Below are 16,045 nucleotides of genomic sequence, written 5' to 3'. Positions count from 1 at the left end.
AAATGGTCTGCTGAGGTTGCTGCAACTTAAAATAAATAAAGTTATAAATTAAATTTCTATGTTTAAGGAAATTTTACAATTTTACCTCCTCTTCACAAGTAAGAGTTTTTGCTTAATCTGAGTCAGTTAATTGTCTTCTGGGGTTTGGTCTTTTCAGCAGTTTGCATATGCTCATATGGTTAACTCTAAGATTGTATAACCCAGGTTTACTTAGTAAGCAGAAATGTTGGGAGGGTTGTAACTCAAAGTTAATAGCAACACCAAAAAAAGTTTTGGCAGCTGGAGAAGCTTAGTCTTGTAATTTCTGTGTTCTTTTGTTCTTTTTCAAAATTCTGTTAAGTTCAAAGACCACTAAAAAAAAGGTATTAGGGAACTTTTTTTTTTGACAGCATAGTATCTATGCTTAAATCTCCTTTTGTGTGGAAGCAGGGAGGCTTCCATTCTAGATATGTCTCTCCAAGTTTATGAACTTCAAGCTCTCTCACTAGGAAAAATGATTACTCAGTTTTGTTAACAACTTCCTGCACCAAGATGATTTTGGAGACAAAACCTACAAGACACACAAACAGCATTACTTTAAAGTTATTTGTGATATACACAGTAAGAATCAGACAAACCTGTTGCTGTACACTATAGAGAGTCTGCTGAGGTTGTGAGTATTGCTGAAACAGATAAAAGCAAAATATCTCATAAATGGGAAGTATTACTAACCCAACATTACCAAATAAATTTATCTTATAAAGAAATTTTAGATAGAAACTACCCATATTTAGCAATTCTAATGTAAAGCATAACTAAGAGTATCAACAGGTTACTACTTTCATAACAAATATTCTTCACTTTTAGACTGGACTCTGATGTACTCTTTGTAGCTAAAATAAGCATTTTTTGTTAAGTTTTACACATATAATATTTAGAACACAGTGTGAAATCAAGAAAAATGCTATAAAAAATATATAGTGATGAAAGTTACTTGAATTCTCAGGTTAGATACAGCAAAACTCCTTTTCCCAAAAGGGCTTCCACAGCTAAAAGTCAGCACCTCCATCGCCAAATTTCCAGCCTTCATATATCAATAACTATGGATAGCTGTAGCCCTAAAATAAGTTTTATAAACAGATTTTTACTACAGTGTTCACCATTTCCCATTCTGAATTTCTCCCAGATACTTTAGCTTTACAAAGTCACTGGTTTATATTGCTCAAGTCCCTGCAGTCAATAGCAAATGTTGCTTTTTGTTTACCTGCTGTAAAGCAGCTGCTGCAGCTGCAGCTTGCTGCTGCAAAGCAGCTGTCTGAGTGAGCTGATAGTTGGTTGGTGTTTGCGTGGTTAGGCCTGCTGCTGCCAGTGCTGTCTGCTGGGTGTATATGGTAGGAGAGGCTCCAAGCAGTGATGGCTGCTGTACACCAAGAGCAGCTGAAAATACAACACACAATAAGCACTAAGAACAACTTTAAACAGCTGAGGCTTCTGACAGTTATATTAGATGCAGTATGTGATGCTGTACTCCTGAGTGAAGTAGATAAATCCAATTCCAAAACTTCAGACAAAGGATCACCCTCACTAGCTTCCCTTCTAAACTCATTTCAAACAGTACACCACAGCAGAGGCACACAGACCCCTGAATATCCTTCTCTCAAGCTGCTTCTGATTTTTTAGTACTAGCAGTTACCATTCCCATCTAGCACCAGCCCCCAACACACACACTGTGTTCTTTCTTCAAGATATTCAGGCTTTGGATGAGCCAGATAAAGACTATCACTCTGTTCTGTACATTCCTGTTTACGTTTCATTCCACATGAGGGCGAGAGAAATCTTTACTGTAATAAGAGCTATGAAGCAGAGACTTCTGAAAATACATAAAGTTTTGCTTCACTCAGCACTGTATTTGTCCCTAAGCAAGCTGAACATTGTAGATGTGAGGGCTGGTAAAAAAAGGAACTGACTTATAATGACAGGGCGTTTAATTGGTCCCCACATACAGAGAGACCAAATCAAGTTCTCTCTAGCTCTTACTAGGAAGCGTTTGTGCTGTCCACAGTCAAACTGCCTGGAAAAAAAGGTTAGTTTATTTTATAGTTATTTCAGATTTTAATGAGTGGCAGATGTCATATGCTATACTGTTTATGCATGTGCTACTTCTGAAGAACGAATGCCTAAGCCTTACTGATGCAGCTTTCGGTGACAGAAAGCTCTGCACAATGCAAACGTGAGTGAAGGACTGGAAACCTGCTCCCCCTCTCAGGCAGGGTTTTAAAAAAAAAAAGCTATCTGCAGCTGCATGATCAAATAACACTTTGTCAGTCTAGCCCCCGTGTTTAAATAAAATCAAACAGCAACTCAGAGGGAAACACTGCCAGCAGAAACAAGTCAGCCAGCCACCTTCAGAACTAGAGAACACTAAACTTGAACAGAGTTCCTTTCTCTTTCCAAGCCATTAAAGAGGAACAATGAAATGAAGAACAGATTTACAGTATAATCCCTGCAGAATTTGTGCTCTGCACTACTGTAGCTGATCCAAAGTGTAACTTTCATTTCTGACCTGGGGACACCACAAGAGATTGCTTGTAGCTGGTGATCATCACCATAGAATTCACAAAAGTGCTTTAACCAACACAACAGATCCTGAATAAAATCCTCTCTGCCACACAAAGTGGCATTCCTCAGAAAGGTGCTGATAATGGCACTGAGCACCTTAGAATTTTGGAATGAAGCACAGAGGAAACATAAGCAACAATGAAAATAATTGCAATCACTATAATCTGGCTCAAATATTGTCGTGTTAAATATTCCAAAGCATTCTATGCAGCGAAAATACAGCATTTCCAGTACTATACACATTACTTCCCTTGTGAACTCCAACATCTGGGCTTCCTTAGAAGTCAAGCAAGCCAATTGAAGTATGTATTTTTGACCACTCAAAAGTACAGCCTCATCCAGAGCCTCACCACTGCCTCACATAACACACTTCTAAATCTAATAAGAATGCCTTACTGCTGCTTTCTGGGACGACTTTCACTTTTCTTGGCTGCATTACTTTGCTGGCTCACTCAAGGCAAATGACCAATGCATTAATCTTCCTATTATTTCCACATGCTGAGCAGAAATTCCTATCAGTGCAGAAATTCACTTCATGCCATTACCTTGTGTTTGAAGCACACTAGCTATTGTTGTTCAACTTAATGTTCTATTCTAATGCTGTTTTAACACAGAGGCATGGAGCTGGGAAGCACCCTCAAACAAGCTTCACAAATTCTCTACTTTTTGTAGGAAAGATAGCCACAAAAATATTAGCAAGCTTGCTCCCCAAACTAGATCTTGAAGTTAACTAGATCTTCAGTTTCCATAATGACAACTTCATTTTCAGTATAACCCATAATTACCTGAAACAATTTCCAGACCACCCTAAGACTCACATTCCATTTGATCTATTAAGGAGATAGAATTTTGCTACATCTAATGTCATTTTATGAGCACTCATTATCAACTGGACACCATGTAATTTACAACACTGCTGATCATCTTACTAACAAACGACAAGAAGACAAAATATTATGAATATCCCTTCAAAGGATAACTCCTGTAGGAGCACATTATTCAGAGCTGGATCTTGTTGCTACTGATTTGCCCCAAAGTATTCCAGGAGTTTAATTTGACCACCTTTCATCTATGTACTCATCTCAGTCAAAGAGATTCTATGGGCATTACTAGTTAAAAAAACCCAAAAAACAATACAAAACCTAAAAGGAAAAATATCACACAAAAAGCCAAGAGAGAAGGTGAATCACAGGCTGAGTGTGGAATTGCCATCTAACTGCTGTACTATTAACGCTGGGTACAAACATCTGCAGTGACAAACAAGAGCTCCTCAGGATGCGTACAGCAATGGAAACTACTTCCTTCAAATGGAGTCTCAGCAACTCCACTCGCACCACATACTGCATGGCACGACCATCTGAAAGGGCTTGGATAAAAACTGGAGCCCTAGGCTGCTGATCAAGTATCCCTCTAGGAAACAGAAATTTCTGTTGTAGAAAATACAAAGCCTGTATTTAGCAGGCTCTCTTGCTGAGAGACCCTTTTAAGATTAGGGAAGCATCTTCCAAGTATGTGACTGCATACATCTCTTTATGCAGCTATATTAGAATCACAGTAAAAGTGTAGCCCATCGAGGTTGTCAGAAACTGACTTTAGGTCCTTGGGGTTTTAAGCTTCTCCAAGCATAACACATTTGCAATACAAATGTCACACAACCTACCCAAAACAGCCCCAAGCCCTCTTAACACGCACACAATAGAAACTAGGCTCAGTGTATTTATCACTTTTATCAATTACAGCATGTCAGCAAACTGTGGATTAGCTACTATGTCTTAGTGTCTTCAAGTCCCACTGCATACTTGTCCCACTCTTTCTTTAGTCACCTCACAGGGGCCACCAGCAATGACATGAAACTAAGCTTCAGACATTTGTGATTTCATCAGATGCACCATTCCTCACCCGAATGCAATAAAGTCTTAATATCACCAAGACAACACCAATCAGCCAGAGCCTGGCATAGTTAAGACCTCCCCATAACCACAGTTCTATAAAAATCAGCCTTGCTACACCAGAAACCATAACCCTGGAAACAGCACATGCCAAGCCCTGTGATACAGACCAAAGACATGGCAAAAATTAATAGCTGAGAGAGCAGGAGGGTATTCTTCTTCACTGGTGTATCAGAAACTTGCATATTGCTATGCAAGTTAAAAGCACAAAGAGAATGCAAAAAGCACTCTGTGCTACCTAGGACTGTTTGGATTTTTAATTTTTTTGTAGCAGGCATGATTTAATTCATGTTTTAGCAAGGCTTAGCCAGCATAGCAGGAACCTCAAATTCTGCTTTTAAACATGCGATGCACAAAACCACGAGATAAGAGCAGAGGACAAGTGCACTATGTTGTGAACAGGAGCCTCTCTTCATACATAGATCTTTGCTTGCACCTGAATCTCCTGTCTTCTAATACCAGACACAGGCAGTAACACATTATCCAAAAGGTATCCCAGGAATTCTTCACTACACAGCACATCACTCTACTTGTGATGGTTTGGGTGTTACCCGCCCCCCCGCACCAAAACATTCTACCCTGCTTCAAACTAGCACACTACTACAACTACTTTAGTGTCACACCTTAAAAATTAAGAGCCTTAACTCAGCTACTACATCTTCACCAGGGATGGCCAAGACCGTCTCCAAGTCAGCAATACAAAAAACCCCCAAACAACAAAATCCCCAAGCCTGACATTACTTTTTTGCAATAACCAAACTGAGGTTTATAACAGCATGACCCACCACTGTTGACTAGAGCTTAGGAAAATGCTATCTATCACAGTGTGCTATAAAAATCAAGATCTCTTTCTTGCATACCCAACCACTGTAAAGCTTTTGAGAAGGAACCTGACAGACAAAACCAGCTGTCCTGCATAAATGTAACGTTACACTGCTGACCAGTCCTCTGAAGATACAAAAATACTTGGTAAATGTAGTTTCTTAAAACCAGTTTATAAGCATTAACGTTCACCAGGGTAAGCCCAACTTCTTGAGCACTGCTGCATTTGAGACACGGCTTGAGCACTGACAGCACCTCTCTTCTGCAAGCAAGCAACCTGACTGGACAGCCGCAGCTTCACGTTGAAAGGTGCATCAGAAGTGACCACTGAGTTGCAGTGCAACACTAACACTGCTCTTCAGATCCCAACAGTGCCAGAGCACTGCATAATTTGCAAAAGAAGCTTCTTGTGCTCTGTATTCTAAATCATTCTGCATCAGAATGGCCAATAATAAATGTCAAGGAACAACTAAGTACACGGGTACTGAAGCACGAGCTAGGCAATAGAGTCCTGAGGACTCTACTCTCAGCAGTACAGAGAGAGAAGAAAGGATGCAGACACAGTGACTGAACATTGCAGCAGGAATAGGAAGAGACTGCACAGAAGGATGCTAGGACTAGATGTCTTCAAGTGATACTGGAAAGAAGACAGGTACTACAGTGTGGAGAAACAGCATGAACACAAAGCAAAGTAGAACTAGCACAGGAAGGTGGCAAAAGTGGAATGAAATCTTAGTCTTTAATGTCTCTCATGTTAGAGTCAGGTGTTGCTGGATCAGATGAACAGCTAAAATTCCCTGGAGATACTGTCCTCATTGAGCAGGTGAAAAAACTCTCACAGTAGCTCATGCTGACCAGTTCTATCCCAATTAAATTTTCCACTTAATTTAATTGAAGCAAGCTCAGAAGCAGGCTACCCAAGGGCAGAGCCACAGGAATAACAACATAGCTAAGACGTTGGTGTGTGCTTCTAGAGCCTTTGCTCCTTCCACCTCTTCTCCAGGGCCCCCTTCTGGTCCTAACCCAACAAGGTCCAAGATGGCTGTCAGCTCCTCCTCTTGAGGTTTAAAGAGGCTTTTCCTCTAAAACAACAAGGAGGTAGCCCTCACTCTTCCACCACTATTTCTGATGCCATAGCTGTCACACCAGCCCACGTGTGAATACTTCACCCCAGATATTGGCATCCTCTGACAGCTCCAAGGTGTCTCCCAGTCAGACATGAGAACTAAAAGCAAAGTTTTTATTTTCCATGTTCCAAATGCTGACCCTCTCCAGCTGTTCAGCTGTTTCTTACAGGAGAGTAGCACCATTTGGATAAGATGGTTCTAGGTGCATGGTTAGGTACAGCAACAGCTTTGGTAGAGAGCAGCAGTGAGTAGGCATGGAGGAAGAGGGCACACTTGGACTGAGTACTGTGAAACACATGGGGAGTGGCAGTTCCCTGAGGATATACTCAAGATTGGACCAATGCCTCAGGTAAAAAATGGAGATGAAAAAAGGTTGAATCAGAAAATATTTGGGTTTTTCGTCATCCATCTCCCCAGCACATACTTCCAAAGCATGGAAGGAAGGGTATTCTCAAAGTCTGATAAGTTCCCAGACATAAAATCACTGTCAAAGGTGGTGTCAAATTCATATCCAACTAGACATGCAAAGGACAACTGAAAAACCATACAACTCTTTAGAAAGACATCTCTTCAACAAGGTTACTGCCTGCGCTCACATTTTGACATCCTGGGTCCTCAATGTACCACGGCTTTGCTGAAGCTTTTTCACATCACACTGAAACAATATTTAGGAAATGCTTTACATTCAAGAAAAGGTCAGCCCAGGACTGAAAACAGAAGCACCAAGATTCACCACACAGCAAGTTTCACATTCTTGCCTCAAAAACTTTATGCTATGAAACATGAAAATCTAGCCAGTTTGGTTTTTAAATATGCTAGCCTGCAGTTACATAAGGCTTCTGAGCTCAAAGGAAACCCTCTGTCATTATCAGGGCAATACCTTTAGTTACAGGGATCTCGAGTTATAATTTAGCATTGGAAATAAAATATACCTTTTCCCCATCCAAGCAGCAAATTTCAGAGACCTCTTTGCTCTGCAAAGTATGTCAAGCATACTAGTAAAGGCAAAATACTTAGTAAACGTTGATTTAGGCTGCCAAGGATATGAAACTCATGCAGCACTTAAAATTATGCAATGCCTGATTAGTGCTGTTATTATTTATTATAGAGCAATCTAGAGCTATTTGATGAAAGGCAAATTGATTTACACATCTTCAGATACGAGTAACTTAATACTTTTGTTTACTGACCAAGAAAATCAATAAAAATTCACCCGGGATTTTACTTCTCACCCCTTACAAAAGAAACCAACCCCCCAACAGCTAGTATGAGGCAACGATCTTTAATGTCTCTAATTGTGTGGAAAAACTCCCAACTCAAACCACTTACACAGAAGTTAAGTAAGTTAGTTAGCATGGTGCTACTCTGAACTCCATATCCAACTACAGAATCACCAAATCTACTAGATGTCAGGGTTCAAACATTAAGTGATATGTCAACTGACCTGGCTGAGATACTGCCGTGGCTGTAAACTGAGTAGCCCAAGGGGGATTCTTCTGGCCTCCAAACTGAGCCATGGTGAAACGTAAAATCTCCTGGTTATCTATCTTCTGTAACTGGAATCTATTAAAACAAAGCACAGCTATAACATTTGAAACATACGCAGGGCTATTTTAATACTGAATCTGACCAAAAAAAAGGAGAGGGAAAGCGGGCGGGGGGGACGCACAGTGTTAAAAGATTATCATTACAGCCTTAAACCTGGTAGGCACCACGCATCAAAAGCGGGAAGCACGAAAGGCTGCAAGACAAGTGCCTGTATTTTTCTAAGCCGTGATCTCCATCTTTTCGGTCTTAACAGCGGGACTAGCGCTGTTTAAAGGCAAGAGTTGATTCAGTATTCCAACGCAGACTATGAGAAAGGTGACTGCAAACCGAGGGTTCCGTGCTTTTTAAATTGTTGTTCCTCTCCCGGGGCTCTGGCCACGCCGCGTCGGGAGCGGTGCCGGCAGAGGCAGAAGGTAGGCTTCCAGTTACCGTTCCGATTCCCTCTCCCTGAGCAAGGGCAAGTTAAGCACGCGAGCGCGGCAGGGCCGTCCACCGCCTCCGCCACTTGCCTCCCGCCGGGGGAACCGTCCGCCCCTGCCCCACAGCCATCGTTTCAAAGACGATTTTAGCCCCTCTCACTGCCGCTAAAAACACCTTTTTGGGTTTTTTCTTGGTTTTTTTTTCCGTTTAGGCGCGCAGCCTCGGACACCCGCCGCGTAACCGGGCCTCGCCGCCGAGCAGCGAGAACTACAGATAAGCAGAACGCACAACGGATGGCCAGGGGAACCGACCCTTCGTCCCGGCCGGCAGCGGCAGGCCGGACGGCGGGAAGCAGGCGCCTCCCCACCCCCAGCCGCGGCGAGGCCGCCGCCCCTCCTCCCACCGCTCCCGGCCAACAATGCGGGCCTGCGCCCGCTGTGCTCTCCCTCAACCCCAGGCGCCCGCAGGGCCTGCTCCCGGAAAGCCGCCGGGGCCTCCACGCCCGGCCTGGGCCTGATGGCGGTACCTGATGGGCACCGCGCCGGAGCCATCGCCAGCCCCTCCGAGCCTCTCGCACCGAGCGCACCCGTACTGCGCAGGCGCTCGCACCCCGCCGGCGGCAGCAGGCGGCGGCGCACGGGTGACGTCAGCGCCCACGAGCGCGCGGCGCCGGCGGGGCCGGGCTGGCGGCGGGGCGCGCGCCCTGCCGGCCGCGTGCGCCGGGGCTCTCAGCGCGGGGAGGGGCCGGCGCCATCTTGGCCACACGGGCCCGGGGGGCAGGGCTGCGGGAGCGCCATCTTGCCGCCGGGGCAGCCGCTCGGCCGCGCTGCACGCCCGTCCCTGCCCCGAAAACGACACCTCGCGGGGGTCTTGCTGCTGCAGCAAATAGGCTGCCCCCGGCCTGAAGCACAGCCGTGTGCGAGCTGCCCACCCCTCGGGAGCTGCTGGTATAACCATAAGCACGCAGGCCGATAGGTAGGGAGGCAGCAGGATCACCTGAGGTGAAGGGAGAGTAGACTCCTCAGAAGGAGCATCAGAACGCTTAAGACAGTTTGAAATAGAAATCGCAGCCAGGAACCATTGCAGTAAGTAGTTCTACAGTTCATGAGTAACAGTAATTTCCTTCTCTTGAGGGTGTTCTAAAGAAATATTTTACGTTTAAACCATAAAGAGTTTTTTACACAAGTTTGCTTTCAGGTGAAATGTACACACAGAATATTACTTAACATTTTGAGAGTAAAGTCAAAAAGACATGTTCTAAAAGAAAACGAGACTTCAAACTGCCTTCTTGTCAGTAAAAAAATGACGGAATAGAATCACCCTTCGCTGGGGACTGGGTTATCTTGGAGGGCAACTACAGAAGAGCTGAATTTCTGTCAGTGTTTGGTACTGGCAAATACAAGTAAATAAGTAAAGATAAACCTTAGCTCTGCAAAGCATGTTGACGATTACATAAAGGTATGTTTCACACTGAGAAGTGTAGGACTTCATTTTTAAGTCTACACATTTTAAACCTTACTCATGCTTCTTCCCTGGGATAACTAAGTCCACCTCAGTTGACTGAAGCAGAATCTCTACTGTGCTCAGGAAAGCCTCAGTAGTGTAGCTCTTTAACTTGAATTTTTTGGGGAATGGAACTATTGATTGCCCTTGGATGGAGGCATGTTTTGGTACTTGATGAAATAGTGTTATTTAAAAGGGCTTAAAACTAACAGCTTTCTGGTTGATTTTTTTCAACGACTGGAGGCTGCAAGAGCTCTCAGAAACAGCAGCTCTGTGCTTAAGCACAGACACAAGGACATTTTGCGCTGCCATAACAGCACCCAGCATTACAGGTTTAGTGCTGTGGAAGCAGCAGCTGATACTTCTGAGAGTATGAACGTTGGAGTAGCGAGTAGAAGTATGCTGGTCTGGGTGTAGGTGGGGTGCAGATTGAGAGGTGGATATCACAGGGCTCCACTGAGCATTCCGGATGTTCAAAAAATCTGGTGTATGACTTGCTTTGAGAGAGAGCTGATGAGCTCAAGGATTCACAGAATGTCAGGGGCTGGAAGTGACCTCGAAAGATCATCTAGTCCAACCCCCGTGACAGAACAGGATCATCTATACTAGATCACACAGGAACATGTCCAGGCAGACTTTGAATATCTCCAGAGAGGGAGAATCCGCAGTGCCCCTGGACAGCCTGTTCCAGTGTTCTGTTACACTCATAATGAAAAAAAATCCTCCTCATGTTTAAATTAAATTTAAATTGTCCTGTCATTGGGTATCACTGAGAAGAGCCTGGCTCCATCCTCTTGGCACTCATTCTTTACATATTTGTAAACGTTAATGAGGTGACCCCTCCGTCTTCTGTAAGACTCTACACTTGTCCTTGTTTAATTTTATTCAGTTTCTCCCTGCCCCACCCTCCAGCCTGTCCAAGTCTCACTGAATGGCAGCACAGCCTTCTGGTGTAGCAGCCCCTCCACCGAACTTGGTGTCATCAGCAAACTTGCTGACAGCGCACTCCATGCCCTCATCAAGGTCATTGATGAATATATTGAACAGAACTGGTCCCAGTGCTGACCCTTGTGGGACTCCACTGGTTACAGGCCCCTAAGTAGACTCCATCCCATTGACCACAATTCCCTGACTTCTTCAACCAGCTCCCAATCCACCTCATTACCTGCTCATGCAGACTACACTGCCTCAGTTTAGCCACTGTCTCCCACTGTGGGACACAGTGTCAAATGCTTTACTGAAAGCAGGATGAACCACATCCACTTCTCTACCATCATCAATCCACCTATTTATGTTCTCATAAAAGGCTATCGGGTTGGTCAAGCATGACTTCCCCATGGTAAAACCATGTTGACTGCTCCTAATGACCCCCTTCTCCTTGATATGCCTAAGGACAGCACCAAGGATAAGCTGTTCCATTACCTTTCCAGGGGTGGAAGTGAGGCTGACTGGTCTATAGTTGCCTGGCTCTCCTTCTTACCCTTTTTGAAGATGGGAGTGATGTTTGCCCTCCTCCAGTCTCCAGGCACCTCTCCTGTCTGCCATGACTTACTGAAGTAATTTCTGCATATGGTATGAATTTTGGACCTGCACTGCTGTTCATACGTCTCAACATTTGCCACATTATGCTTATCATTTGGTGCAGTATCTCACCTTCAGATGAGCAAAGAAAAAAATGTGAAACAGTGTAATTAATTTTAGATATACTAACATACTTGACCTTAGCAGAGCTAATTATTCTGACTAGATCCCCAAGATGTTGAAGAAGCAGGAAAAAAATCACATTTGTCATTAAACAAGTATTTGCAGTTTCCAAACTGGCCCTGGATTGTCTCATAACAGAGATTGTATCATAAACTTAGCACTAAACAAATGTGTGTTGCAGGGGGTTTGCAATCTAAAGGGACTCAATCAGTTGTAAGTAATGCCTGTTGCTGCTTTTGAGGTCTGCCTCACAGCCTTGGAAAAGTAGATGTGCTGCTTTTGAAGTGAAGCAAGAAATTTTTAAAATGCTTATCCTTCGTGAAAGTGAGACTCTGAGTAAGATTGGTTGCAAGTAAGTGATCCAAATTGAATGCTTCAGTGGTGAGATCCCCTGTTCTTACACTAGCACAGATTGCTTCACCCCAGCAGGGGGGGGATCATCCAGGGTCACTTAAAATTTTTACTACTATTGCTATCCATTATTGGCACTATGTATAGAATTTGACACTATAATAGATGCATTATGGCTTAGCACCTGGTATCTAGTATTCTTTATGTAATAAAGTCAAGCACTTATCAAACACTTGTCACTGTACAGCAGCAGCAGAGGTACTGTGATAGTCCCTGCATTGGGCAGAACAAAACTAGTTTCTGGTATCTTAGGAGCATGCTGTGAAAGGAAAATGTAGAATAAAATGTGTAAGAGACTTCTTTTTGGTTAAGAAAACCCAAAACAGATTTAACTGTATTCATACTATGTATCTAGGGTAGTTAACTGGAGAACAGATTGTAATATTCCCGTAAACATAGTTTTGAAAATCCGCACAACTGAGAAGATACAGAAAGTAGTGTTTCATACCAAACATGAAGCTCCTGGACAGAAAATTACTACCACTGGTAACTGGTCATGTTGTATCTGTCCAGCTAAAATGTAAGACCTTTGCCAGCTACAGGAAGATGGTTGTTCTGCTTAGTTTTGACAATGTAACTTTGCTGATGGAAGATCATTTTATTATGTTTTTTTCATATCCTTGTTGGAGATACATTTCAATGGATCCTACTCAATTTCAGACAACTTCTGAATCTATACATGTTATGACTGTAACCTGCTCTTAGCAGTTGTTGATGTTGAACTTGTTTTACAGAGCATGACAGAGCAGTCTGCATTGGTATTACAGGCAGAGAGTGACCCAGTGAAATTAACAGGGGCTTGATCTTGATACAGCTCATTTTACTATTTCTCATATTCATGCCATTCACATCTTGGAATAACCAGATTATGTGAAAGACAGAGTTAATGCACTTCTATAGCCAGGCAATAGACCAGAAGAAAAATTTCAACCACCTTGGAAATCTTAGCTCCATCACTTGAAAAGCAGGACATCGAGAGCCTTTCTGTTACTGCTTGCAATGTTGTGCCTCTTCCCATTGCAGAGCACAGGCTATGATCTAAAGTACAATCACACAAAATCGCCAGGGCAGCATAGCCCAGTGTAGGGATTCAGCACTTTAACCTGCTGCAGACCAAAAAGGCTGTGATTTCCAGCAATAACTGGGAACATTTTGAGGCCTTCTGTGTGTGGTAATGCCTCTTCCAGCTTGAAAGGGCAAAGCAGGAAGATTAAAACTCTAATATTTGCTCAGATGAAGTTGCATGCAAAAGGAATACTCCCCTGTACTCTGTGAGGTGACAGCCTCTAGCACTTGCAGGGCTTGCTGGTGAGCACTCATCAGTAAAGAATGCTGCTTTTTTTGTTGGTGGTTTTTACTGTTACATAGTCAGACCTCAAGAGAGCTGAAGCCTAAGGAGTGTTGTTAAGCAGCATCACACCTTGAGCCACTTACAGCTTCTTACGCTCACAGAACAAGATAATTTGCAGCAGCTCAACAGATCTCACCCTTAGAAGTTGTCACAGCTGTAACCTAGATGAATCCTTCAAAGGCTTTTTGCTATTGTGCAAGTGAGTTAGGGTCTATCACAGAAGTGTGCCTGATGAAGCACTTCACTTCCCAGAAGGGATTCTTCAAGTGAAGGGAAACTGCTGTGCAGGACCAGAAGTCTACATGTGAAACAAAGTGGTCACATGAAACTGAACTGTGATCTATAGGAGGGAAAAGTTTAACTGTTCTGAGCTGAAAAGTAGGGGTAAGTCATGATGCCTGGGGAGGTGGAGGGTGCTGTTCTGCTAAATTAGGGATGAGTGGAGCTGTACACCTGATGCAGCTGTACACCTGACAGGGGAGAGAAAAAAAATATCAAAAAAAGACAACTGTATTTTGGGCCACATCAAAAGATGCACAGCCAGCAGGTCAAGGGAGGTGATTCTGCCCCTCCACTCCACTCTTGTGAGCTGCCATGTGGAGCACTGTGTCCACCTCTGGTGTTCCTAGCACAAGGTTGACATGGATCTGTTGGAGAGGTTCCAGAGGAGGCCCACAAGGATGATCAGAAGCCTGGAGCACCTCCACAATGGGGACAGGCTGAGGGAGCTGGATCTGTTCAGCCTGGAGAAGAGAATGCTCTGGGAAGACTTTACAGTGGCCTTACAATGTCTGAAGAGGCCTACAAGAAAGCCGGGAAGAAACTCTTTACAAGGGCTTGTAGTGATAGGAGAGGGGGAATGGCTTTGAACTAGAGCAGAGTAGATTTAGGTTGAACATTAGGAAGAAATTCTTTACTGTGAGGGTGGTGAGAAACTGGAACAGGTTGCCCAGGGAAGTTGTGGACACCTTGTCCCTGGAAGTGTTTAAGACCAGGTTGGATGAGGCCTTGAGCAAGCTAGTGTAATGGGAGGTGTCCCTACTCATGGCAGGGTGTTGGAACGAGGTGATCTTTAAGGTCCCTTCCATTCTTTGATTTAAGCAATTTTTGGCATCTTGTGAAAAGACATTTTCAAGAATTCATCTGCTGTAAGAATTTTGTGTAGGTGATGTGTGTCAAAGCAAAATACTATCCAGAAGTGAGTAGAATGTACCGGGAATTAAAGACTCTTAGGACTCATGCTCCAGACAGTGATTATTGAAGTAGCTGGGGTTTATTTTCTACATTTTAAATATTTTTCTAGTGTGTCTTAGATTAAAAACACAAATGGGCATTGCTAGTAAAGATGTCATTTTAGACTATCTAGGACATTTCTTGAACTGTAACACTGCTGATGGAAGCACTGTCTCATTTGTCTTTATATTTGAATTTGTTGCTCATTCTGATGTAGAGAATTCACAAAAAGGCAGTATTTTGATGAACTGATACTATGTATGTCTTGATGAACTAGTATTATGTAATAATATTTGTCAACAGTAATCAGCTTTAACATTATGCAACAGCAGTCAAACCCTGCTGTTCAATGATCTTTACTGGGTATTAGAGTACTGCAGAAAATGTTAACTACCAAAAAAGTCCATCTTGCAGTTTAAACTATTGTTCACAATTAACACCAGTTTAATAGTTCTTGTAGTTTAAGGCTGTAACATCTTAAGGATGCAAATAACTGTACTGCATCAGTATTCTGTTAGCTGTATGACTTGTCTAAGAAGTCAAGCACTGATACCACCTCCAGGTGTTGACCTCTACAAGATAAACTCATGTTTGGCAACCTTTCAGGGCTGCCAGGGTAGATAAATTTGGGTTGGTTTTGTTCCCACATGCTCTGGTGTGCACCATGCTGCAGTTTATGGAGTAATGCAGCACTGACTAGGAACATGCTAGGCAACGGGAATGCTGGGGGAGGCAACGTGCAGCTTACTGGCAGGACCTGAAAGGGAGACAAAAAATGTTCTCTTCAACACCTTTCCTCCAAAATGATGTTCCTCTGTCTGCTTCCAGGACTGCAAGTGCCATTCAAAATGCCCATGCTTTTTAGACACCTGTGCTGTGGGCTCCAGACTGCAATGCTAAAGTGTGGAACACAAAGTACTGTTGAAAGATTTGATAGTGCCATTTAGAGAAGGCCTAGGGCAAGCTGTGAGATGTTGCTCTAAGAACCCAGTAATGATTATCCTCTAAAAGAGCAGCAGATCACATAGGAGGGTAAAGGCTTCCCTTTGGATTACTGCATTACTCCCAGGAGCTAGATGCACTGTACTGCATAATGCAGATATTTCTAGGGAATGACTGAAGCCTGAGGATAGCAGCATTGTTACGCTCTCCATGTGATTGCAGTTATCTGCATGATTACTGTAACAGTAGCTTTTCCTCCTACACTTGCTGTAGAAGAAAAAGAAGCAGATCTGAACGTTCAGGAGTTGTATTCCTCCTTCAGATCTAAGCAAAAGGAATTTTCTCTAGCATTGCTGTTCTGTACTAGAATGTAAAACAGATGTAGTAAAGCAGACTAGTGCTGAGGTCAGTTTTGTCTTGAGAGAAAAACAACCATA

At 43.3% G+C, this 16,045-nt stretch overlaps 1 protein-coding gene across 3 annotated transcripts in view; it reads right to left on the bottom strand.

Moving 5' to 3' along the window:
* CCAR1 (cell division cycle and apoptosis regulator 1) overlaps positions 1-9,084 on the bottom strand; it is a 33,225-nt gene extending 24,141 nt beyond the window's left edge. Inside the window, exons 1-4 of one of the 3 annotated variants that reach the window (XM_064145266.1) lie at positions 8,991-9,084; positions 7,941-8,059; positions 1,244-1,416; positions 618-662 (exon numbers count right to left, since the gene is read on the bottom strand). In XM_064145266.1, the coding sequence (XP_064001336.1) occupies positions 618-662; positions 1,244-1,416; positions 7,941-8,013 (291 nt within the window). In that variant the 5' untranslated portion in view covers positions 8,014-8,059; positions 8,991-9,084. The remainder of the gene's footprint in view (positions 1-617; positions 663-1,243; positions 1,417-7,940; positions 8,060-8,990) is intronic. The other 2 variants (XM_064145264.1, XM_064145265.1) reach the window with 2 other exon arrangements.
* Between the last annotated feature and the right edge of the window lie 6,961 nt (positions 9,085-16,045).

The sequence above is a fragment of the Pogoniulus pusillus genome, chromosome 6 (assembly GCF_015220805.1).
Source record: "Pogoniulus pusillus isolate bPogPus1 chromosome 6, bPogPus1.pri, whole genome shotgun sequence".
NCBI lineage: Eukaryota > Metazoa > Chordata > Aves > Piciformes > Lybiidae > Pogoniulus > Pogoniulus pusillus.
This window is presented reverse-complemented; position numbering and strand designations above follow the sequence as displayed.